This window comes from Somniosus microcephalus, chromosome 10, assembly GCF_052327205.1.
Source record: "Somniosus microcephalus isolate GS21.2 chromosome 10, FLI_Smic_1.0, whole genome shotgun sequence".
Classification (NCBI taxonomy): domain Eukaryota; kingdom Metazoa; phylum Chordata; class Chondrichthyes; order Squaliformes; family Somniosidae; genus Somniosus; species Somniosus microcephalus.
Genome location: NC_140996.1, coordinates 202,805,133 through 202,831,674, shown reverse-complemented (window position 1 = coordinate 202,831,674; position 26,542 = coordinate 202,805,133). Strand labels below are relative to the sequence as shown.

Here is a 26,542-nt window from a genome sequence, read left to right as displayed (position 1 = left end):
GATAACCCCCTCCGTCATCCGGAATTTTTAATCAACCGGCACCATCCCAGTCCCGTCAGTGCTGGATACCAAAGAGTTTCCTGTACATCTTGCGCAAGTGACACAATAATGTGTTTTGACATCATTTACATCAGCGTGCCCTAGTTTCGTAAACAAAACAAAAAATCTCATAAGCATTTCCTTCTGAAATGGTGTCCCTTTAAATAATTTTTTAAAAAATCAATGGAAATAAAGGACACTTATACACAATGTAAATATCTGGCACCAGTGAACTTTAATTACAAGATCCCACAGTGACAAAACGTAACAGGAATACATGATAAACATGACAAACTCACTTGACTTTTAATGGTTCGGAATAAAAGCTTTCCAAGTACTGTAGTAGTTATAATTTAAATGCCCTGGCACAATAGTTGTGCCAGTGAAACTTAAACAAGTATATAAAAATATGCCATTAAATTCATATCAACAATTAAAGACTGAGAACGGTATGTACAGAAGAGGAAATATATACCATTATTTACAATACACAAAAGCTGGCTTCTCCCATTGCCAAGCAATTTGCAACTTAAAGAAACAAATTGTTGTTTTCTCTCTGCATATAGTTTTATATCATGTCTTTTTTTTTTACTATTAGCTCTTGAACTCAGTACATGGCGAGTGACTTTTCAATGAACTGTTAACTTCAGTGCAGGCTGATAGTTACAAAGCAATACCCTAATATCAAACTGACACAACATTAAAGATACCGCTATCCTTCCGATTGGCCTATATAGAATGGTTTCTGAAAGTATTAAAACATTTTCTTTAAATTAATATTTAAAATAGACTGGTAACCGTATTATGGGAATGTTTAAAAAAAAAATCAGGGAACTGCTTGCAGCAGAAGAGCAATTCCTTGACGGTATTTATTTATCATGACTCATGCACCGTGAATTACATTCAACAGGTCTTTTAGTTGTAAAGGGGCACTGCCACTTGGTAAAGTACCTTGTAGCCAAGTGTCTGGAACAATCAGAATCTTATGGCATCAGCTAGTAGCCAATAAGGCTAGCCATCCTGGTGAAAGAGGAACGATAAAATACATTGACAATGTTTGTGCTGCAACAGGTAAATTGCCCACTGCCGTATCCCAGTGGCCCATGTGGAGTCTTGCAAAAACAGGCGATTCTTGGCCATGCCATGAAATTAACCTGTCCCCAAACAGTTTCAGCCTGCTTTAAAATAAGCTTTCCACAAGTAAATCCAAGGGAAACATTGTCTTTATTTTTTTTAACCGGGTAGTGTTTTTCTTTACATCTGTCTGTTATATTAAGGTCTTCAGTTAATTTTGTAGCAATATTCGTCAAGATGTGTGGCACTCAGTGAGATAAAAATTTTAACACATTGCGTGCATGAAAGGAATATTTAATATTTTTAATAGTAGCAAATAAAGTCCGTATTGGCCTTCTGAAAGAGACACAGTGGACAAGCAACTAATATTTGATTATATTCACAAAGGACACAGTATACAATCCAGGCACAGAAAGGATGGGTGCCTGAACATCCCCCAAGGATAAAGGGCACCGCATAAAGCCAACAATTACTGTTAAAAATTGTGGGCACCAAGGACACCCGCCCGAAGGCAGCGGGGTCTTTCTTTAGCTATGACGATAAGGTCTCGGTGATGTCATTGGGACCCGGCTGCCATTTTAACATTGGCCAGAGCGAAGAAGCGGCTGCGGCCTTCGCTGCTGATCACTGGGAGAAGAGGCCCCCTCAAGGTAAGTGTATGTCTTTCCTTTGTAGGGCTAGTGCCACAAGGAAAGTATAGGCCTCCCCTGACCCAGACACCGCCCCCTTCCCAAACCACTGAGTGCCCTGGAATCACCCTCCCCGCCCATCCCCACTCCGCACTTACCTTGCGTTGGCTGGCTTCCTCCGAGCCGCCTGATTTTTATGGCCAGGCAGCTGCTTCCAGCCATAATTTAACTTTAAGCGCTGGTATAATTCAGGTAAATGTGCACTGAACATTGTCCAATTTTTCCTGAACTCCCTGACAAGTTGGCTGCTCGCAAGGCCACTTTCCTGCCTGGGAATTAAAATTCTCCCAATGTTTTAAACGATCACTATATTTCAATTATATATTTGAATGTAATCTTTGCTGAAGTGCTCATCTTAGTTCTGAGTGGTTAGTCATCACAGGGAGCTGCTTGCGGTACCAGTGTTGTTGGATTCATTTGGTTTCTCTGTCCTGAATTAATTCTTGTCTGTGGATCCTTATCCTGGCTCAAAAGATGGTGTAGGGTTTTCTTTGTAACTTATACATACCAATCCCCATATCATAAATCTTTTTGTTTATTTGTTGTGACTGGTGTCTATTCACATGCAGTCCATCATTTATCCTTTCTTGCTGGCCCTGTTTCAGGATTCATTGCAAATAGCATAAAAAGAAACCTGCTCTCTCAAAATAGATATACTGGGTATTTGGGAACATGCTCAGCAGGGGTATTTAAAGAAGATAGGAACAGAAGTAGGTCATTCAGCCTCTTGAGCCTGTTCCGCCATTCAACTCTATCATGGCTGATCTGTACCTCAACTCCATTTGGATACCGCACTTTAAGAAGGATGTGAAGTACCTTAGAGAGGGTGCAGTCACAGAAGTCCCTCATCCCTGGAATGGGTCCAGGGATGAGGGACTTCAGTTATGTGGATAGACTGGAGAAGCTGGGGTTGTTCTCCTTGGAGCAGAGAAGGTTGAGTGGAGATTTGATAGAGGTGTTCAAAATCATGAGGGGTCTGGACAGAGTAGATAGAGAGAAACTGTTCCCATTGACGGAAGGGTCGCGAACCAGAGGACACAGATTTAAGGTGATTGGCAAAAGAACCAAAGGCGACATGAAGAAAAACTTTTTTACGCAGCCAGTGGTTAGGATCTGGAATGCACTGCCTGAAAGAGTGGTGGAGGCAGACCCAATCGTGGCTTTCAAAAGGAAGTTGGAGAAGTACCTGAAGGAAAAAAAATTGCAGGACTACGGGGAAAGGGCGAGGGAGCAGGACTAGCTGAAGTGCTCCTGCAGAGAGCCAGCAGGAGCTCAACAGGCCGAATGGCCACCTTCTGTGCTGTAACCAATCTATGATTCTATGATTTACCCGCCTTCACTCCATATCCCTTGATACCCTTACCTAACAAAAATCTATTGATCTCCGTCTTAAATTTCAATTGACCCAGCATCCACAGCCTTGGGGGGCGGAGGGTGGAAGTGTTTCAAATTTCCACTACCCTTTGTGTGAAAAGGTGCTTCCTGATTTTACTCCTAAATGGCCGAGTTCTAATATTAAGATTATGCCCTCTTGTTCTGGATTCCCGATCAGAGGAATTAGTTTCCCAGCATTTACCCTATCAAATCCGTTTATCATTTTAAACACCTCAATTAGATCACCCCGAAATTTTCTGAACTCAAAGGGGGAATGCAAGCCAAGATTATGCAACCTGTCCTCATAATTTAACCCTATAAGCCCTGGTATCATTCTGGTGAATCGGCGCTGTACTGCCTCTTTCCTGAGGTTCCGTGCCCAAAAAATGATCAGAAATGTCAGAGGATGTAGTTTTAAGACTAGTTGTACGTCATTCACTGCTTTGTGCATCTTGAGCAATGTTCCCGCTAAGCTGTGCGGCCGCGCAGTAATGGGAAAGGTCCCGCGCAGACCGCTCACAGGCTTTTACACTGTAAACACTGCGTACGCACAGAAATTTAAAGGGACCGCGCATTAAAAGAAACGGGCCGGGCGGAACAAAGCGCAGCTGGCAGGGAAGGTCGGTCTTGACCCCAATCAGTTTTCAGTTTTACCCACAGTTCGTACTTGCCGATCTGCTGTTGAGAACAACGAAAACATTCAGAACCACGATTTCTGGACACACCCCTTGCAGTCACAAGACAAATCCTGCTTTCCCTCCCCTTGGTGGGGCTGTCCTGTAAGAACATTTGGATGTTTAAATATAAAACTCACAAGAGATGGAAGTTTGAAGTGATTTAATCTCTACAAGTTTCAATGAACTCATTTCTGTTACTAATGACTAATTCTGATGTAGGCCACACAACAGTCAAGTACATCGATTGGCACTCTGGGTTGACAGGACACTCTGCATTTTCCTCCATTTTGTACCAGTCTCTGATCTGAAGTTTAATTCTCTTCACTAATCCCTTTGGTACAATATTAAAAAGAAAACAAATTAAATTTAAATTAAATTTCTTGCTGGTAAGCTCATTTTTCTGGCTTATATTACTGGATTCACTTAAAACAATATACAACTAATTCCATTCCCCCTTAATTGTGTCAGTCAGTTTAATTGCACATCCAACATTAGTCCAGGCACTTTATGATTCATTGCTTATACTTGGCAGTTTTAATTCTGCCTCCCCTAAATCAGTGTCTTAGACTGATACGGTCTCCTTTGCTCTCAGAGCATTAAGTACGCCGAGCTTTTTTCCAGCCTCCACTCCACCCCCAACCTTCTCCAGACATTTCAAAATCATGGTATCACCACGGGCCAATTAAAACTTTCTCCACGGTGTGAATACATCCTGGGAGGAAACATTAGCATCATCGGAACTTGTGCAACCATTGCTTCACTGGCAGAAGAAGCTTAAAGGAAAGCGAAGGTCAAGCAGCCAAGAGGCTGAATTCTGTACAAATTTAGTAACTGCTTGATTGGAATATTGCTTACTGCGAAACTCTTCATGCTGTGTGATTCCTGAATTCCTATCGACCAGCATGCAGGTAGTTAATGCCACACTATTGAGATAGAGGATCAGCCATGATCATATTGAATGGTGGAGCAGGCTCGAAGGGCCGAATGGCCTACTCCTGCTCCTATTTTTCTATGTTTCAGCTGCAGTTATGCCTTAGCCATGTGAAATCCAAAGTGATCTCACCCTGTTTTACCTGAAGTCGATCCTGGTGATTTGAGACCCGAGTTATACTTCCTATTTTGGGTCACTGCAAAGCATGAAACTGCTTCTCATTTAGTACAAATAGTCTATTAGTGCCACTTTATTTCTACCGAGAACCACAGCTACTAAAGTACGTACACCTAGCTCATGGGTCAACCGGGATGCTTTCTATGTGTCACAGTGAACATGTTCCTCAGATACTTTCCAGTCGAGAGCTCCAGCATATGGGCCTAGAAATTCAGTCGCGTTTGCGCCCACTTATTGGCTATAGAGTGGTTTGCGCCGGAAGTTTTTTAGCGCCCGAAATTCAGTTGGTCCCTAACATCGGCGTTAGCCGGTAGCGCTGCGCCGGCACCGATGACGTCATCGGTGTGCGCAGCGCCCCGGTTCCAATGCTATTCCGTGCCGATGGCCAAATTCAGTTGCGGCCGCAAACAGCGTTTGAAAAACAGTGCCTTGCAGCTCCGAGAGGCCGGCGCATAAAGGTGGAGGGGCGGCCGGCCGCTTTCCCGGCGGCCGCCTGGCCGCACCTCCCTCCCCGGACTCCTGCACCACCCCCCCGCAGCATTGGTGTCTGACTCCCGCGAGCCCGGCACTTCTCCGTGGTGCCGGGCTCATTTGCCGGGGGAATCCAGCGGCGATCTCACAGCTGCAGGCAGCTCCTCAAGAGAAGGAGGAGGCCTGCAGTACCCCAGCCTGCCACACCGCATCGGGTGCCGCAGCGGCAGCTGGACGCCTGAAGCTGACTTTCATCGCCCCAAACGAGGCGGCCAAACCCTGCAATAGCGCCCGCCTCCGTCTTGGGGCGGCGCAACTGAATTTCAGGCGGGCGCTACGGGAATCCGGGCGAGCGCAAAATTTCGGGCACTAAAGACCTGGCGCGGCGATACCGAATTTTTAGCCCATGATCTTAAGACTCAGATTTGCAAAAGTGATTCAGAATTCCACCACGTTCGAAGCACCAGTGGCTTAATTAGCAGCACAAAATCACAAAACTCCTATCTCCTAAGTAAACAAAAAAAAAGCCATTGACACACTGCGGGTTTAATCGAGCTTGGGCTATTCATCGGAAAATTTCATCATGAATATTTTTTTCTTGTTTTAAAACAAACTTTGTTTATAAAGAATAAACTTTTTTTTTTATGGTGCTGCTCTGTGGATGGGGAAGGAATACGATGCAATTCTGAAAATGCCTAACGTCACTGTAAGCTAGTCTTAAGCTTCGGCAACTCTTGTATTTCAAACAATCACCAAATAAAGTGGAAAATGACCTCGAGTCGAAATGTTCCCAAGCTTTGATCTGCACGAATAGAATACTGCGCTTTTTGAAAAGATTTTAAAATACAAATAAAATGGTTTTTTTTTAACATCAAAGCCAGCTGATAATAAAGAATTTCACTGGACGGATTGCATGTACTGTATAACAACACGAAACACACTTTGCAGATACCCATTCTTACCCAGCTAATCTGACGCCTGGTAACCCAGAGCCAACGATCTAATTTTAACCTTTTAAAAGGCCACGATTTTAACTCCGGGTGGATTCCCCGCTCAGGCCCGAGTTAAAATTACAGTCGAGTCTCAATGATGTCATCAGGCCGCAACATGCATCTGTAAGGAAGGACCCCTTTGGCTCCGGGCCCATGTCCTTGCTGCCTGCTCAGGAGAACAGGTTCAAATTGTTGCGATCGCGGTAGCTTTCGGACAGGTAAGAGCCAGGGCAATTTTAACTGCCCACCCGCCAGGTTTCTGCTGAGCGAACAGGGTTGAAATCTCCCCCTCAATATCCGATCCAATAGCAGGACTCTAGTCCCTGTGCCATTGAGTTAAGCAATCACTAATGAAAGTTTAATGCAATGCATTCCTCTGTTGTTTTACGTAGTTCTGGAATCACATCCCATATATACAAAAGTAGAGAAGTTATACTGAACCTTTATAAAGCGCTGGTTAGGCCACAACTGGAGTATTGCGTCCAGTTCTGGTCACCACACTTTAGGAAGGATGTGAAGGCCCTTGAGAGGGTGCAGAGGAGATTTACCAGAGTGGTTCTGGGGATGGGGGATCTTAGCTACAAGGACAGGTTGGAGAAGCTGGATTTGTTTTCATTAGAGCAAAGGAGGTTGCGGAGTGACTTGATAGAGGTGTACAAGATTATGACGTGTTTGGATAGGCTAGACGGGGAAAGGCTTTTCCCACTAGTTGATGGTACAAGGACTAGGTGACACAGATTTAAGCTATTGGGCAAGAGATTCAGGGGGGATGTGAGGAAAAACTCTTTTACGCAGCGAGTGGTGAGGACCTGGAACTTGCTGCTGATGGAAGTGGTGGAAGCGGAGACACTTAACGTTTTCAAGGAGAGACTGGATAGGCACTTGAGGGAAATAAACTTGCAGGGCTACGGGGATAGAACGGGGGAATGGGACTGACTGGATTGCTCTACAGAGAGCCAGCATGGACTCGATGGGCCGAATGGCCCCCCTCTGCGCCATTATGACTCTTATATAATAGAACCAGGAAGGGGTGAGCAGGGCAGAATTTTCCCCGCACACTTTTAAAAATATTTAAAACCAGTGACTGGCTGCTTTGACCTTTGATACAATATTCAGAAAGAAAAACACAGGAGAAAGGAACATGCATTACGTATATGCCTTCTGATCTTTGGGTTTTTATCAGGCAACATCATTTGGGAGGAAGTACTGTACGTGTTGTTTTTAGCGGGGGGGGGGCTAAAATAAAACAGAATGTTCATAATCAGAGAACGTCAGGTTTAATCAGTGAAAAAAAACTTGGGAAGGAACAAAAAAATACTTTAAGTAAACAATATCATCGCAAAAGTAGAATATCAAAAGGAATTAACATACATAATTATTGGATCCCTGGGGTCTGTATGTGCTGCAGGTGATTGATGGTCCGCTCCATGGTCGTGCTGCCCATTGGTATGGAGAACAGCCTAAGTGCTCTCTGAACTCAGCAGGGCGAGGGGCTGGGTGTGTGTGTGTGTGTGTGTGTGTGTGCGTCACACCAGAAATGCAGCTGTTGTCATTTCCAGGTTTTAACCCTAATTTTTGGAATTTATCTTTCAAGCGGTAACTATCAGGTGTAACCCTAACATCAGAAGGCTTAATTACATACCACACATCTGAAAGGTTTTAGATCCAAATCAATGAAGAAAATATACAGATACTAGGCTAAATTATTGTCTTCACTGCCCCAGGTGCGGAGCTTTGTGCTGTGCGAGCACCAAAGAGAAACATTTACCTTAATCTCACTCGTATGAAGTATGCACTTTTAGATGAATATGTATTTAAGTATGCTTATGATAGGCTAACAAAGGACTTGTGATGCTAACAAATAAAATTACCGAAGGCCAAAGCTACAGGCATGTTGACATCAGTAGCAGAGTTTACGTTCTACTTGCAACAGAGAATCATAGTAATTTACGGCACAGAAGGAGGCCATTCGGCCCATCGTGTCTGTGGCGGCCAAAAAAGAGTCATCCAGCCTAATCCCGCTTTCCAGCTCTTGGTCCGTAGCCCTGCAGGTTAGAGCATCCCAAGTGCACATCAAAGTACTTTTTAAATGTGGTTAGGGTTTCTGCCTCTACCACCCTTTCAGGCAGTGAGTTCCAGACCCCCCAACCACCCTCTGGGTGAAGAAAGTTCTCCTCAAATCCCCTCTAATCCTTCTGCCAATTATTTAAAATCTTTGATTCTCATTATCTTTGACCCTCAATGTCATTCAAATATCCTCTTACAATGTTATAAATAAAATAGCCTTCATAAAATATCCTACCCAATTATTAAAAATAAAAACAGAAAATGCTAGAAATACACAACAGGTCAGCCAGCACCCGTAAAGAGGAGAGAGAGTTTATAACTTTTTGGGTGTGTACCTTTCATCAACCCAATTATTAACTGTATTAGAATTTCCAAATAATTTCTACTGCATTTGAGCTAATTTAAGACCAAACATCTCACAATATAATTGTTTTATTACAGAATCGGTAAGGGGGGGGGGGGAATGAAGGTCCATGGGGAGCTGGGAGAGAAGCACATGGGAGAAATGGCATTGAGTTAACTGAGGTCGAGATCCACATACTTCAGTCAAGAAAAATCAATCTTGCATTTTCAAAAACTCATTACACAGAATGAACAACCAGATTAAGCCACAAAACGTAAAACAAACTTTGTCAAATTTCTAGAGATATTTAAAAAAAAAGATAAATGCATAAATTAAGTGCTGTAAAAGGTAACTAAGTTAAAATAAACATAAATACTGTACAGGAGGACCAATACGGTACAACTGACCAAAAGATAGCTTCAACTACGATTGCGACCTTTGACAGATTGAGGTGATTATGTGGCACTAATTAGCTGGTGCTTCTGCAAATGTCTGACTGTCCTCTGGTTGAATGGTTCTAAACAAGTGATGGTCCTCCATGATCTTGGCCACATATTGCACATTGTCATTTTACACGCGCTCTCTGGCTTCTGTATAAACTGGCTCCATTCTACGAAGAAGGCAGTAGAACATACCCAAGCACACACGCACACACTACTGGAACGCTGCAGCTGTTGATACACAATGAGGTACTTAAGATGCGATTCATCAGTCCTCTGAATGAACGTGACAGTGCATGGAAAGACATTTGTGTGGTGTCCAACAGGAGATAATACTACAAAGCACAATTCTCTCTCATGCAGGTTCACTGAGAATGAAGGTTCACATACATGTTTGTCTTAGGTATGTCAGTACATACACATACGTCGCAGTGAGTTCCATTTTCATATCAATATGACACATTCGACCGAGGTCTTCTGATCTCCAAAAGGCCTCTTCGTTTCAAACAGCAACAAAAAAACAGAAGTCCACTGTTACAATATCCATGCAGACCATCAAGATTGTCTTAGACAGGATCCCATAGATGAACTTCTTATTGGAAATTATTACTTGGAGGTTACTTGAAACATAATCATGTTGCCATCAGGTTGAAGCACAGATAAAGATTCCCCATGATTGCTGCTAAAAGGTACTGTCAGATTTTCAACATTTGGTAAAATAGGTAAGAGATAAAGGGGAAGGGAGCTCCTGTCATAAATGAAGATGTCCTGTACAAAGTATGATTCCCACAATCCCTTGCTTCTTTTTTGTTTAACTTCCTGTGACACATTGCATCATTTCTTGGTCCCAAACTTTTTTTCCGTCAATGGGAAGCCATAATTATCACAGATGATGATATAGGGGCTATTCTCTCTAGTTCCACTTGCTCATTCAAAAAACCCCACAACTGTGAGCCTTTTCATATCCACGCCACACTGTGTGACACAGAATATGGCATCACAACCATTGCAGAAAACTCTTGCTGAGCATTTCACAATCTGTAGACACGTCTTAAGACTGCTGATCATTCACTCAGGGTCCTGCTCGTGTACAGTAAAAAAACAAACAATGCGCACAGAGACTAAATGCCCAAGCATTAGACAAAGCACACTGGGAGACAAACATTAACAGTAGTCTTGTAGCCAACACGAGGCTTCACTCTTCTCAAACACGCCACAGAAGCAGATGGTTGGTGCTATCGTCACGGCCGACAGTCTCGCTACTGTTGGTAAGTCGGAAGTCTTCATACCCGTCTCCTCCACTGATCACCAGCATGTTGGTCTTTAATGGAAAAATGGCAGACGATCGACGTCTTGCTGAATCTCGCTTCTGTGAACCAACCAGTCTTTCACCACCTGTGCTGGGGCGACCTAGTGTATTAAATAGACAGTTAGACGTTATATAAAGATGGTTTTCACAAACATTTTGTCAAATATGCTGACTGTGTTTTAACCTAAACCTGTTCTAAAAAAAAATTCAATGTACTAAAATAAAAAAATAATTATTAACGGTACCCTGTATGGTTTTTTTACATTCCCACTTCCCAGTAAGGTAAAAATTCACATTGAACATCAAGGAAATGAGAAATTTTGAGAACAGGAAAAGGTCAAGTGGCCCAATCACAAACTTCCTGCTTTCTCAATTTGTCCCTCTATTCCCTCCTTCACCAGAAATACAGCCAGTTGATCTTTCACCCATTGACGGTATTTGCTGCAATTACCTTACCTGGTAACTCAGTCCACATGTATACTGTACTGTCCTTTGTGTGAAATGGTTCTGCTTGAATTTCCTATTTACTCTTAATTTCTGTAGCGTTAAATGATGTTCACTAAGTTTTGAACTATTTTATCAATGTGAACAATTTACCCATTATCAATTTTATCCTCTTTTAAAGTTCTGAAAACTTCTTGCCGGTCACTTTGAAGTCTCGTCAAGCGAGAACAATTCCAACCTCCTCAGCCTTTCCTCATAACTTTGACTCTTCGAGTTCTAGTATAATTTTGTTTGGCCTATGATGTATCCTTCCTATAGCATGGACCAACAGTGCACACAGTACTTCAGATGTGCTCCAACCAATGCCTTATACAGTAACATCACCACCTCTTTCAATTTGCATTCTATCCCTCTGCTAATGCAACCCAGTACCTTGTTGCCTTTTTCACTGTAGCCAAGCACTGGGCTGATGATTTAAAACAATAACCACCAAGTCCCTTTCATAATCCATACATTGAACAATTGTTCCATTCAAAATGTACATACTCCCCACTTTTGTTCCTGTACTAATTCATTAACACCACAACAGAACTGTTCTGTGTGACACTTCAATTTTTAAAATTATAAATATTTAATACCACCTCCAGTCTCGTCGCAAGCACCAGGACCTGTTTATACCAGCATATAATATATGCAAAAGTCATGGTAATGCAGATCAAATCATAATATCCAATAGATCTGACTCTCAAGGACTGTGCAATGAAGATTAGTGCATGAAATACATATTCCCACCTACTCCTTCCCCCTCCTAACCTTCAAAAGAAAAGGCCTTTGTTAAAGAAATAAGCTGTCATAAAACCAGAGAGTGAACACACTCATAGGAACATAGGAACAGGAGCAGGCCGTTTAGCCATTGTTGTGTAGAATGCATTGCTTGTAAACACAGCAAAGCCCTCTAGCCTCAGGAGAACAGTCTCTACAGTATTGTCACTCCAAGCACGGGACCGTTTACAACAGATTAATCAGACACAGGAGAGCTCTGTGGACTAATATGGCACCAGGAGTACACTGAGACTGCAGGCTTACTCAGCAGGCAGTGACAAACTGACTAAAGTTCTCACTTTCTAATTCTGAATATTTAAGGGTAACTACCCCATTCTGTAAAGCTTGCTTGCCATATTTATATCTTTCTAAACAGCTGATGTCAGAATTACACATAGCTCACAAGCTTTTTTGTGAAGCCAATTTTGTATAGGAAGTTCATTTTTAATCTATATTTTATTTATTTGCAATCTCCCCCCTTTCCCATATGCCTATATTGCAGAGTCAACAAGGTAGTCAAGGACCCTGTTCCCAAGCTGCAGTCATTGCTGCCTTGAGAGGCCCAGGAAGTTTCTCTGCAGCAATTTCCTCTGGCAGGCAGGAAGACCTTCTGCTGGAGAAACTGCCTCTAATTTTATTAAACAATAAAGGCCTAGAAATTGGATTGCGCCTGAATTGGGGAGCGATCCCAGTGCTGCGCACGCCTAATGATGCCGGCAGCAAGACCATGGCAAATCAATCCACCAGCCTCATTTTGTTTATTACCGGCAAGCTGTGGCCACCAGAGGCAGCTTGCTGGAACCCAGCCAAGGTCCTCAGTAGAGGAGGCAATCGGGAGGGGGGCCTCACCACAGTGGGGAACACTGTTCAGCATATGTACAGCTTAGCGTTAGACTAAAAGCAGAGGAACAGCAGAACAAGTACCTCAGTTTCCAGTATTGCCACATCCAAACCTGAAACAGAACTATGCAACATATAACCGAATACAAGACCACCGGAGCTCATGTTCTAACTCTGCCATTATTTCTCAATTTGATGATAAATACTTTGCTGATAGTAGAGCACTACTGTGTTATCCCAAATATAGTTCTACATGGCATGCAGATGCACTTGAAAACTGAGAAGTCGTAGGCAGGAACTGACTGTGATCCAATGAAATCAAAGGCAATCATAGAAAGTTACAGCATGGAAGGAGGCCATTTTGGCCCATCGTGTCCACACCGGCCGACAAAGAGCTGTCCAGCCTAATCCCACTTCCCAGCTCTTGGTCCATAGCCCTGTAGGTTACGGCACTTCAAGTGCAAATCCAAGCACTTTTTAAATGTGGTGAGGGTTTCTGCCTCTACCGCCCTTTCAGGCAGTGAGTTCCAGACCCCCACCACCCTCTGGGTGAAGAAATTTCCCCTCAAATCCCCTCTAAACCTTCCATCAATTACTTTAAATCTATGTCCCCTGGTTGTTGACCCCTCTGCTAAGGGAAATAGCTCGTTCCTATCCACTCTATCTAGGCCCCTCATAATTTTATACACCTCAATAAGGTCTCCCCTCAGCCTCCTCTGTTACAAAGAAAACAACCTCAGCCTATCCAATCTTTCCTCGTAGCTAAAATTCTCCAGTCCAGGCAACATCCTTGTAAATCTCCTCTGTACCCTCTCTAGTGCGATCACACCTTTCTGTAATGTGGTGACCAGAACTGTACACAGTACTCTAGCTGTGGCCTAACTAGTGTTTTATACAGTTCAAGCATAACCTCCCTGCTCTCATAGAAACATAGAAGATAGGAGCAGGAGTAGGCCATCCGGCCCCTCGAGCCTGTTCCGCCATTCAATGAGATCATGGCTGATCATCCAAATTCAGTACCCTGTCCCTGCCTTCTCCCCATATCCCTTGATCCCTTTAGCCTTAAGAAATATATCTAACTCCTTCTTGAATATATTTAATGAATTGGCCTCAACTGCCTTCTGTGGTAGAGAATTCCACAGGTTCACCACTCTCTGGGTGAAGAAATTCCTCCTCATCTCAGTCCTAAATGGCTTACCCCTTTTCCTTAGACTGTGACCCCTGGTTCTGGACTCCCCCGCCATCGGGAACATCCTTCCTGCATCTAGTCTGTCTAGTCCTGTTAGAATTTTATAAGTTTCAATGAGATCCCCTCTCATTCTTCTAAACTCTAGCGAATATAAGCCTAATCGACCCAATCTCTCCTCATACATCATTCCTGCCATCCCAGGTATCAGTCTGGTGAATCTTCGCTGCACTCTCTCCATGGCAAGAACATCCTTCCTCAGATAAGGTGACAAAAAACTGCACACAATACTCAAGGTGTGGTCTCACCAAGGCCCTGTACAATTGCAGCAAGACACCCTTGCTCCTGTACTCGAATCCTCTCGCTATGAAGGCCAACATACCATTTGCCATCTTAACCGCCTGCTGCACCTGCATGCTTACCTTCAGCAACTGGTGCACAAGGAAACCCAGGTCTCGTTGCACTTCCCCTTTTCCCAATCTATTGCCGTTCAGATAATAATCTGCCTTCCTGTTTTTGCCACCAAAGTGGATAACCTCGCATTTATCCACATTATACTGCATCTGCCATGCATCTGCCCAATCACCCAACCTGTCCAAATCATACTGGAGTTTCTCTGCATCCTCCTCACAGCACACACGCCCACCCAGCTTTGTGCCATCTGCAAACTTGGAGATATCACATCTAGTTCCCTCGTCCAGATCATTAATGGGCCAGAAATTCGGGTCCCCACGAGTGAGTAAACGCTGGGTACTCACGTGTAGGCCCAACGAAAGTGCCGGTTTCGTGCATGCACTGCGCATGCGCGGGAAACCGGAACTTCCGTTCCCTTAAAGGAAGGGGTTCACAGGTCGAACGCGTGCGCCAGAGAGGCAGCGCGTACGCCTGGAACTTCCGTTTTTTTCCCAGATTTCTCCGGGAGGGTAAGTCTCCAGCAGCTACGCTTTTAAAAAGCCGTCGCAAGGCCTGCTTTTAACAAGGTAAGTGGTGAATTAAGTAAAATTAAAACATTTTTTCCACAGGTTTATTATTTTTAAATACTTTAAAGAAAGGTAAGTTTATTTTTAACCCTGCTAAAAACTGTAATTAATTTTTTCAAAAATTTAAATTATTGTTTAAAATAGTTATTTTATGTAATTTATAGTTATTTTAAAAATGTGATTTAAAAAAAAAATTATTTGAAGTTTTAGGTCTTCCTGTCAAATCTATGAATAGAGATTCCCTGCTACGATTAGCTCTCCATGGCCCACGTGTTCCCAGGGGACGCTTCATACTAACTGCGCCCCTGGGATACGCAAGCAATGCGCGCCGGCAGCTGGAGCAGGCCCAGGATTGGAATCCCACGCGGGCCCACAGCACAACGGCCGGCGCGCTGGGTAAGTGCAGGTCAGAGGCTTGCACCCGTGGGAAGCCTCCAACCCGAATTTCTGGGCCAATATATATTTGAATAGCTTGGGTCCTAGCACCGATCCCTGCAGTACCCCACTAGTCACTGCCTGCCACTCGGAAAAAGACCCGTTTATGCCAACTCTTTGCTTCCTGTCTGTCAACCAGTTCTCTATTCAAGTCAATACCTTACCCCCAATCCCATGTGCTTTAACTTTACACGCTAATCTCTTATACGGGACCTTATCGAAAGCCTTCTGAAAGTCCAAATACACCACATCCACTGGTTCTCCCTTAACTATTCTACCAGTTACATCCTCAAAAAATTCCAGTAGATTAGTCAAGCACGATTTACCTTTTGTAAATCCATGTTGACTTTGTCCGATCCTGTCACTGTTTTCCAAGTGCTCTGCTATTACATCTTTTATAATGGACTCTAGCATTTTCCCCACTACCGATGTCAGGCTTACCAGTCTATAATTCCCCGTTTTCTCTCTACCACCTTTTTTAAATAGTGGGGTTACATTAGCTATCCTCCAATCCATGGGAACTGTTCCAGAATCTATAGAATTTTGGAAGATGACCAGCAATGCATCTACTATTTCTAGGGCCACTTCCTTAAGTATCCTAGGATGTAGATTATCAGGCCCTGGGGATTTATCGGCCTTCAATCCCGTCAATTTCCCTAACACCATTTCCCTACAAATACTGATTTCGTTCAATTCCTCCCTCTCATTAGACCCTATGTTCCCCGACATCTCTGGGAGGTTATTTGTTTCCTCCTTTGTGAAGACAGAACCAAAGTATGTATTTAATTGGTCTGCCATTTCTTTGTTCCCCATTATAAATTCCCCTGATTCTGACTGCAAGGGACCTACGCTTGACTTCACCAATCTTTTTCTCTTCACATATCTATAGAAGCTTTTACAGTCAGTTTTTATGTTCCCTGAAAGCTTACTCTCATAATCTATTTTCCCCCTCTTAATTAATCCCTTTGTCCTCCTTTGCTGAATCCTAAACTGCTCCCAATCCTCGGGTTTGCTGCTTTTTCTGGCCAAATTATATGTCCTCTCCTTGAATCTTATGCTATCCCCAATTTCCCTTGTTAGCCACGGTTGAGTCACCTTTTTTCTTTTATTTTTATGCCAAACAGGGATGTAGACAATCTCGTATTCTATGCCTTGGCTAATTAAGGCAAGTATTCCGTATGCCTTCTTAACCACCTTATCTACTTGGCCTGCTACCTTCAGGGATCTGTGGACCTGCACTCCAAGGTCCCTTTTTTCCTCTACACTTCTCAGTGTCCTACCATTTAACATGTATTCCCTTGCTGTGTTGGCCCTCCTCAAATGCATTACCTCACACTTCTCCGGATTGAATTCCATTTGCCATTGTTCTGCCCACCTGACCAGTTCATTGATATCTTCCTGCAGTCTACAGCTTTCTTCTTCATTATCAACCACATAGCCAATTTTAGTATCATCTGCAAACTTCTTAATCATACCCCCTACATTTTTTACGTGGCCCTGATGCCTGGGAAAAGTTCTTTAAAAAAAAAAACTGAAAGACTAGAGACTCAGAAAACTTGCCTGGCTCCCTTGCTGGTGGGAAAGTGAGATCGAAGATTTCTGGCAATTCAATGGCTGTGAGGAATCGAACGTGTCCCGTGTGCCCATGAGCTGATCCCATGGGTATCAAAGGTGTCCTGAGGGAGGTGGTGTTGGCAGTGACATGGGGAATAGATAGCGTTAACACCACGCCAGCACTTGTTCCAATCCAGAGCAGGTCTTTACAGGCAAGTAGGGCAGTAATCCGTAAGCAGGCAGCCTTGTGCTGACGAATAATGGCATCGGAACCTGTTGGAGAGAGGACATCCTTATTATACACCGTGCTCTAGGGCTGGGTAAAAACCTAACTGGGATACATAGATTATATTTTATGTACAGTGCATTGAAGTCAAGACAAAACCGTGGCACCTTCCAAAACTAATCATAGATTATCTACAGATCTTACTTAGTTCTGCATTCTTCCTCTCTGTAATGTTAGTTAATAGGTAGCTCAAAGGGGAGATATTTGCCAAAAATATTTTAAATTGACAGCAACATTTCATGAACTTCTGATAAATCCATTGAAGTTGGGAGAGCTTTTATTGCAATCTAATGGGCTATTGCTGTATCGTAAAAAGTCCTCATTTCACAGGGAGAGAGAGAGTCACCTAGTTCTCTCAAAGCCAACTGTGCTCCCCCAGTATAACAACAGAAAACGCTGGAAAAACCCAGCAGGCCAGGCAACATCCGTGGAGAGAGAAACAGAGTTAACGTTTCAGGTCGAAGACCCTTCGTCAGAACTGAGCAAAAAGCAGGAAATGAAACAGAATAAAAAGCAAGTTTGGGGGCTGGGAAATGGGGGAGGGGATGAAAGAACAAAAGGGAAGGTCTGAGAGGTGAAGAGACATTAAGAGATATTCAAGGCGAGACGAGATGGTAATAGGACAGGTAAAGAGACAAAGGATGGCTCTAGATGAAGTGTGAAATGCGCCGGCAGAGTGAAAGACAGCTGCCATGTGGGAGAGAAAAAAAAAAGGAAAAGGAAACTGAGTCCTGGCAGATACCTGATCAAACACGAGAAGGGAAACTGAAAGCAATGAAGATGAACAAGGTTGAAGAGCCAAACGGAGATCCCGTCGAAGAGAAGAGCAGAACTTCTTCAAGGTGGGTATTCCTAGAGGAGAGGTGGCAGTGAACCAAACACTAATACGATAGCAAAATACTCCCAGTGGCTGGTTATAGAGCAGCATTGGCAGATGACTTGGGGGCAGGCCATCTCTTAATCAGGGACAGTGCACGGTACAGGCAGGCCGACAGAAGAGAGCAGCAGAGAATATCTCCTCGCTGAGGTGCTGGATTTCTAAAGCAATACTTGAATCTACTTTTCAGAAGCCAAAGTCTGAAAACATGTTGAAAAACAGAAATAATTAGAAATCTGCCAAATAAAATTTTTTGGCCGGACGGCGTAACTTTTGTGAGAGACCCAGACCCAGGAAGCTGTGAACACTGAAACTTATTTAAGTAACGGTTTGTCTGGTTGTTGTGCCAAGCTATGAGCAGAGGGGCAGCAAAAGAGGAAAGTGGTCTTTCCAACTTAAATAGAAAAAATAAAACTTTTAAAAATTCAAACATACTGAATTTTCGATTGAGTTCTGATGAAAGGTCATCGACCTGAAACTCTGTTTCTCTCTCCATAGATGCTGCCTGACCTGTTAGAAACATAGAAACATAGAAGATAGGAGCAGGAGTAGGCCATTCGGCCCCTCGAGCCTGTTCCGCCATTTAATGCGATCATGGCTGATCATCCAAATTCAGTACCCTGTCCCTGCCTTCTCCCCATATCCCTTGATCCCTTTAGCCTTAAGAAATATATCGAACTCCTTCTTGAATATATTTAATGAATTGGCCTCAACTGCCTTCTGTGGTAGAGAATTCCACAGGTTCACCACTCTCTGGGTGAAGAAATTCCTTCTCATCTCAGTCCTAAATGGCTTACCCCTTTTCCTTAGACTGTGACCCCTGGTTCTGGACTCCCCCGCCATCGGGAACATCCTTCCTGCATCTAGTCTGTCTAGTCCTCTTAGAATTTTACAAGTTTCAATGAGATCCCCTCTCATTCTTCTAAACTCTAGTGAATATAAGCCTAATCGACCCAATCTCTCCTCATACGTCATTCCTGCCATCCCAGGTATCAGTCTGGTGAATCTTCGCTGCACTCTCTCCATGGCAAGAACATCCTTCCTCAGATAAGGTGACCAAAACTGCACACAATACTCAAGATGTGGCCTCACCAAGGCCCTGTACAACTGCAGCAAGACACCCTTGCTCCTGTACTCGAATCCTCTCGCTATGAAGGCCAACATACCATTTGCCTTCTTAACCGCCTGCTGCACCTGCATGCTTTACCTTCAGCGACTGGTGCACAAGGACACCCAGGTCTCGTTGCACTTCCCCTTTTCCCAATCTATTGCCGTTGAGCGTTTCCAGCATTTTCTGTTACTTTTGGATTTTCAATGGCTGGAGTTTTCTGAGGTAAGTGCGGGTGGGCTGGAGCCGTGGGAGAGGGAAGTGAAAGTTGCAAAAATGTGAAGCCCGACCCCAATACCTTTCACTCAGGCGAGATGGGGGTGGGGGGAGGCAGGTTGGCAATTTACATATTATAATGAGTTGGCCGGGGATCCCGGGGCTCGGGATTCCTGGTGGCTGCAACGAGGCGGCCTCAGCCTCGGGGAGCAATGCTTGTGGGCCGGGAGGAGCAGGAGTGCTTCCTCCCGGCCCCCCAAGCTCCCCACAGTCAGCCCGCACCCCCCGGGGTTGGGTAACCAAACTCCCCAGGGATCGGACCACCGTGCCCTGGGGATCGTGATTCGGCACCGGGATTGGAGATCGGTCCCCCTCCCCCGGGGATCGCAATTTGCCGACCTTCCGGGTTTCCCGCCGTCTCCCGGGTCCCCCCTGCACCGTGCGGGTAGGACCTGGGAAAATCCAGCCCAATGCGTCCGACTATTAAGGAGTGTGATGGGATGCTCCCCACTTGCCTGGATGAGTGCAGCTCCAACAACACTCAAGAAGCTTGACACCATCCAGGACAAAGCAGCCCGCTTGATTAGCACCCCATCCACCAACTTAAACATTCACTCCCTCCACCACAGGCATACCGTGACTGCAGTGTGAACCATCTACAAGAGGCACTGCAGCAACTCGCCAAGGCTTCTTCGGCAGCACCTCCCAAACCCGTGACCTCTTCCACCTAGAAGGACAAGGGCAGCAGGCGCATGGGAACATCACCACCTCCAAGTTCCCCTCCAAGTCACACATCATCCTGACTTAGAAGTATATCGCCGTTCCTTCATCGTCGCTGGGTCAAAATCCTGGAACTCACTCCCTAACAGCACTGTAGGAGTACCTTCACCACATGGACTGCAGCGGTTCAAGAAGGCAGCTCACCACCACCTTCTCAAGGGCAATTAGGGATGGGCAATAAATGCTGGCCTTGCCAGCGACACCCAGATCCCATAAACGAATAAAAAAAACCTATGTTCTCACATTTGTCAATATTCTCCACATGCAATTACTCCGATGTATCTCCTAACTATGCCATGATATCAAACAGGACTGGTCCAATCAGTGCTGAACAGACCACTTAATTGGCAAATAGATATTTTTATTACACTGATCCTTTTAAAAAAAAATGATTCCCCCACTCCCAATAATCGCCCCTCCTCACTGAAGGCACTGACTGAGGTGAAGTACAGTTTCTTGGGCACTTGGTACACTCTGCTGCATCGTCCATGAGGCCATTCCTCACGCGCGCTGTGCCTACGCAGTGCGTGGAATATCGAGCTCACTGTATTTAAACGTAGCATTTTGAGAAAAAAAATTTCACTGCGAGATGAAAGTACAGTGATAAGTGAATGTTTCTAAAATGTATCACTTTTATTTTATTTGTTCATGTGATGTGGGCGTCGCTGGCAAGGCCAGCATTTATTGCCCATCCCTAATTGCCCTTGAGAAGGTGGTGGTGAGCCGCCTTCTTGAACCGCTGCAGTCTGTGCGGTGAAGGTACTCCCACAGTGCTGTTAGGGAGGGAGTTCCAGGATTTTGACCCAGCGACGATGAAGGATCGATGATATATTTCCAAGTCAGGATGATGTGTGACTTGGGAGGGAATTTGGAGGTGATGGTGTTCCCATGCGCCTGCTGCCCTTGTCCTTCTAGGTGGAAGAGGTTGCGGGTTTGGGGGGTGCTGCCGAAGAAGCCTTGGTGAGTTGCTGCAGTGCATCTTGTAGATGGTACACACTGCAGCCACGGTACACCGGTGGTGGAGGGAGTGGATGTTTAAGGTGGTGGATGGGATGCCAATCAAGCGGGCTGCATTGTCCTGGATGGTGTCAAGCTTCTTGAGTGTTGTTGGAGTTGCACTCATCCAGGCAAGTGGAGGGTATTCCATCACACTCCTTACTTGTGCCTTGTAGATGGTGGAAAGGCTTTGGGGAGTCAGGAGGTGAGACACTCGCCACAGAATACCTAGCCTCTGACCTGCTACTTTTACCGTGAATCAGTCATTGTGCTGGAATTTAATCGAATGTGAAGGCCCATCACTAATTCAAAGCTCTAAACCATCACACGCTCTTCAGCTATTCTGGCTCCCCAGGAGCTGCAGACACGTTAGCAATGTGCCGCTGTGAAATGTTTTTTTTTTTTTTACCTGCGAGCATTTTGTGTACCGCAGGAGCCACATCGACCTCTGCCAGGTTTTCGTAGGTGGCGGCGTGGTAGAGTTTAACCTGAGCGCTGCTCTGTAGTGCAATCCAAACGCCCAGGCTGGAGCTGACCATACTCGTCACGCACCGATTGCTGTCCTGGCCAATCTGGATCATGTGCTGCAGAAACACGGGAAATATCAGAAATGCGGACTCTGCACAGACACAGAGTGAAGAGCTCATTTCCTACACACTTGAAAGCAAAAAGAATAAAGGAGCAGCTCACTCAACTTTTACACACAAAGTTGCTCAATGTAAGGTCATATTTTCTTCCACTGGAATATACAACGCTGTCGGATTATTGTACAGTACACTCCTTTTAATCCCTGGCGCTGAAATTCCACAGGGTTCCCCCGGTGTTCCGCTGTAGCTTTGGTGGGAAACTGGCAGAATGATGTAAGCAGCTGTTAATACACTAACCTTCGCCGCATGGACTGCAGTGGTTCAAGAAGAAGGCCTTCACAAGGGCAACTAGGGATGGGCAATAAATGCTGGCCATGCTAGTGACGCCCATATCCCGAGAATTATTATTAATAATAATAAAAAGTTAGTTAGTTACATCTTAAAAGGAGTGCACTGTGCATCTTTTTTTAGTGTCAGCAGTGGCTCAGTGGGTAGCACTCTCGCCTCTGAGTCACAAGCTCCCACAAACAGCAATGAGGCGAATGACCAGATAATCCGTTTTAGTAATGTTGGTTGCGGGATAACTATTGGCCAGGACACCGGGAGAACTCCCTTGCTCTTCTCTGAATAGTGCCAGGGGATCTTTTACGTCTACCGGTTAAATGGAGGAATATCGAGCGTTTTCATTTACTGACAGGCGCTCTGACCTGCCCAATTTCCTGATGTTTGCTGCTCCCCGGCCATCTAGTGCACCTGGGCGCAGGGCCAGGAAATCCTCCCTCGTAAATCTTGAGGCAGTTCTATCACACTTCAGCTGTGGCTCAGTGGGTAGCACTCTCTCTCACCTCTGAGTCAGAGGGTTGTGGGTTTAAGTCCCACTCCAGAGACTTGAGCACAAAAATCTAGGCTGACACTCCAGGTGCCGTCTTATAGAAGAGATGTTAAACCGAGGCCCCCGTCTGCTCTCTCAGGTGGATGTAAAAGTGACTACACTTCAAAAGTACTTCATTGGCTGTAAAGCGCTTTGGGACATCCAGTGGTCATGAAAGGCGCTATATAAATGCAAGTCTTCCTTTCTTTTTACTTCAGTGTCACAAATGCAAATTTCAGCGCCATGCTTAAAAGGTTAAAAAAAAAGAAAGCCATCATTTCCAATCTACAAACAAATAAACAATAGAAAATATTATCTAATTCCCTTCATGGCTCCAGCAGGAATTAGCCTTTAAGTGACCTCAGGATGTTACAGCAATTCGATCTTATTATGATGTTAAAGGGACGGGCTAAGTTACACAGAGCTGCCCCTTAGCAATAGGCAACGTTCCTCGTAGGCTGCACTGCCTCCTGCGCGGCCTGCCTCCCCCCACTGAGCGGCCCATTCAATTTTTTGCACATGCGCGGTATCTACAATGTGAAAGCCCGTGAGTGGCCTGCGCGGATCTTGCAGATGACTGCACGGCCATGCAGCTTAATGGGAACATTGGCACTAGGATACTAGGATACTACATTAAGGGATAGAGTTTCCACTTTGGGCGCAATGGGCGATCTGGGCGCAACCTGTGCCCCAAATTGCGGCCGTTTTGAGAAGTGCTTTTTTCTCTCTCTCTCTCTAGTTTCCGCTCAAACACATTTGCATATCGATGAACGCGAAATCTACCATGAACCAGTGCAATCGGGCAGCGTTTTAAAAAGTAATTTTGGGGGCGTAACCGATTTATCGGTGGAGCTTTAGCGCCCGGCGTGGAAGTACCGCCCTGGCCGCTAAATTTGGCTTACCGCCCCGGCGTGGAAGAGGTGCACTATCTCGGGCGCTTCACCTCCTCTCAGGACGATGTCGGGGGTGCAAAGCGCGTAGCGCCGGAGTAGCTCCACGTAGCGCTGACGTGTTTCAGCGCCCCTCCTCTTCCGTTAAAGGAGAGGGACGCTGCGAGCTCTGCAGGGCCTCCAAAGGCCCACACTAGCCCACCAGTGCGGCGTGATGCCGTGGCTGCAGCCCGGCACCGAGACGCGGTGCAGGGCTGTGCGATGGAGGCCACGAACCATGCCGAGGGTCGCCATGGAGGGTTGACCTCAAAAAATAAAATGGCGGCGCGGGTCACGCCTGCACCTCCCTTTAATTAACACCCCGAGAGTGGAGGTTGGCCCAGCTCATGACCCGCGAGGCTGGTGCTGACACCGCCCGTGGCAGCCTTGTGGGGCGCAGCTGCATTTCTGCCGCGGGGCAGTAAGGTGTCACAACGGGGCGCTAAGCAGTTGCGGCGCACGGCGATGGCATCATCGGCGCCGGCGCAGCTAAGGGTGCTACTGGCGGGGGTGCGGCGCTATCAGCTAGCGCCTCAGTAGCGCCCCGCTGGATTACCCCGCCCGGGCAATAAGCCCTTTGCGCCCCGGAGGCGCTAACGGCAGGCGCAAAGGAGCCAAATTTAGCGGCCTTGATGTTACATGGTGCCGTGCTCCTGTAATTATTACACAGCATATCCTTCAGCTTAACTTGAGGAGATTCAGTCAAATTACAAAAAAATGATTCTGAGGCAGTAATTCCATCTCGGCAAGACAGTTTTAAAACATATGAGTGGCCCAGTCCTTGAGGTGATATTTTCTACATTGTAATTATTCATATTTTTTCTATTTATAGTATCACAATGGTGTCACCTCATTTTTCTTTTTGCTGCTGTGATCCATCAACCTCATGAAACTTCCAACAGTGCCAAAACAACAAACTCAATCCAACGGCAGTGGCGCCGCTCCACTGATAGAATGGTTGCACGAGAGGCTAACTTGCTGGCTGAGGAGCCAAGCTCTAACCTTCCACCCGCAGTGGGGAGCGGCTAGCACTCGCGCTTTACCGACCATACCAGCCACTGCTCGGCTCTCACCTCCTGGCAAAGGGTGGCAGTGTTGATGATGAGAATCCGGTTCTGGCATCCACACCAAAGCTTTCCTGCCACCTGCACCATTTTGGTGACAGGGTTTCCCGGCGACCCCAAGCACAACGTGTGCGAGTTCTGCGGATCCCAAAAACTTCCTGTGTGGGGGAAAAAAAATACAGCAAATAATTTTTTTTTAAAACCGCTGTGCCAGAGGGGGATTCAAAAAACTAGGATTTGTCCTGACAGGCAGAGGAAATATTTAATCTTTCTGGTTGCTAACCATGTTTCCTCTGTTCACTATCTTTCTAGTTAAAAAAAAAAATGTGACGCCCCTATTTAGTGAAGGAGGGCATTCAGTGCGTGCTGAGGCTGCTTCAGCTCCAGGTGACTGTTTAATATTCGCTGACATGTCCTATTTCCAGTCTGTCCGCTTTCAAAAAGAGCCAAGATTCTGACAGCAGGAAACCACTTATCAAGTTGATGGAAATCCCATAAAGTCTTTTTCGAATTAAGTTGCTGGGATGACAACTTTGTCTTTAGACATATGGAGACACACAACGCAAGATAAAAGAGACTTGCTTATCGTGTTTGGTAAAGATCCAATCAGAAGTTTTTACATTATTGATTTAAGGCCTGAGTGTTTGCAGATAAGATTCTTTCTCTAATGAACTCAGTATCTGGTGAAAGGTGGTGGGCGGGGGTCACTAAGATGGGGTAATTTTGTCTTTGTGCGATAGTGTTAAACGGGTGATAGCGAATCGGCAGCCCCTTTGACATTTCTCCTGATTTTAATTTCCACGGAGATAAATATCGGAGAGACGTGAAATGGGCCGCCGATTCGCTTTCACCTGTTTGACACTGTCGCACAAGGTCAAGATCTACCCCCGGTGTCTCTAAATTAGTGAGGTGACAAGATTGTGATTGTGACCAGGCGAGCAGCCAATGCGATGACCTTCACTGCTCCCCTGTTGGCTCAGTTGGTAATTGGCCCAACGTGGAACTGAGCTCTAAAGGGAGGTCCCAGGGTCAACCTTCTGTCTCTGCGGAGCAGCTGATCACATGCTGGATGGCAAGTGTGGTCCTACCATTGGGTTTAGTGCCCCTGGAGTAGACAGAGGAAAAATACAGTCTTTCTCATTGAAACTTATAAAATTCTAACAGACTAGATGCAGGAAGGCTGTTCCCAATGGCGGGGGAGTCCAGAACCAGGGGTCACAGTCTAAGGATAAGGGCTAACCCATTTAGAACTGAGATGAGGAGGAATTTCTTCACCCAGAGAGTGGTGAACCTGTGGAATTCTCTACCACAGAAGACAGTTGAGGCCAAGTCATTAAATATATTCAAGAAGGAGTTAGATATATTTCTTAAGGCTAAGGGGATCAAGGGATATGGGGAGAAAGCAGGGACAGGGTGCTGAATTTGGATGATCAGCCATGATCGCATTGAATGGCGGAGCAGGCTCGAGGGGCTGAATGGCCTGCTCCTGCTCCTATCTTCTATGTTTCTATGTTTATTACCTACTCCTGCTCGCTATCTAGTGACCCTTGTTTGAAAGTATGCTTGTGTGCATGCCAGGAGAGGGCAGGATTGGACCTGGCTGTAGTGCATCCCACAGTCAAATAGCCTTCCAACACTCAGGATCCATGGTCACACATGAAGAATTACTACTTGGACATCTGGAAGTCCATTCCGTGTGCTGATCTCTCTTCGCAAAAAGAGCTTCCTTAATTAGGAAAATATCAACACAGCGACAGGAGTAGGCCATTCAACCTCTTGAACTTGATCCGCCATTCAGAGGGCTGCTGGCGCCTGGGGAAACATACCCTTGAGTGAGTCAGTGCATTTAGGAGAAGTGGGGAAATTTACATAAGAACATAAGACGTAGGAGCAGGAGTAGGTCATTTGGCCCCTCGAGCCTGCTCCGCCATTCAATAAGATCATGGCTGATCTGATCTTGGCCTCAACTCCACTTCCCTGCCCG

General features: G+C 45.3%; 1 protein-coding gene across 1 annotated transcript in view; it reads right to left on the bottom strand.

Annotated features, from left to right (window-relative positions):
* Window positions 1–251: 251 nt before the first annotated feature.
* Window positions 252–26,542, bottom strand: part of arhgef17 (Rho guanine nucleotide exchange factor (GEF) 17) — a 504,936-nt gene continuing 478,645 nt past the window's right edge. The window contains exons 18-21 of the mRNA XM_085999453.1: window positions 24,568–24,716; window positions 21,517–21,691; window positions 16,851–17,117; window positions 252–10,684 (exon numbers count right to left, since the gene is read on the bottom strand). Coding sequence (XP_085855579.1) covers window positions 10,479–10,684; window positions 16,851–17,117; window positions 21,517–21,691; window positions 24,568–24,716 — 797 coding nt within the window. The 3' untranslated portion in view covers window positions 252–10,478. The remainder of the gene's footprint in view (window positions 10,685–16,850; window positions 17,118–21,516; window positions 21,692–24,567; window positions 24,717–26,542) is intronic.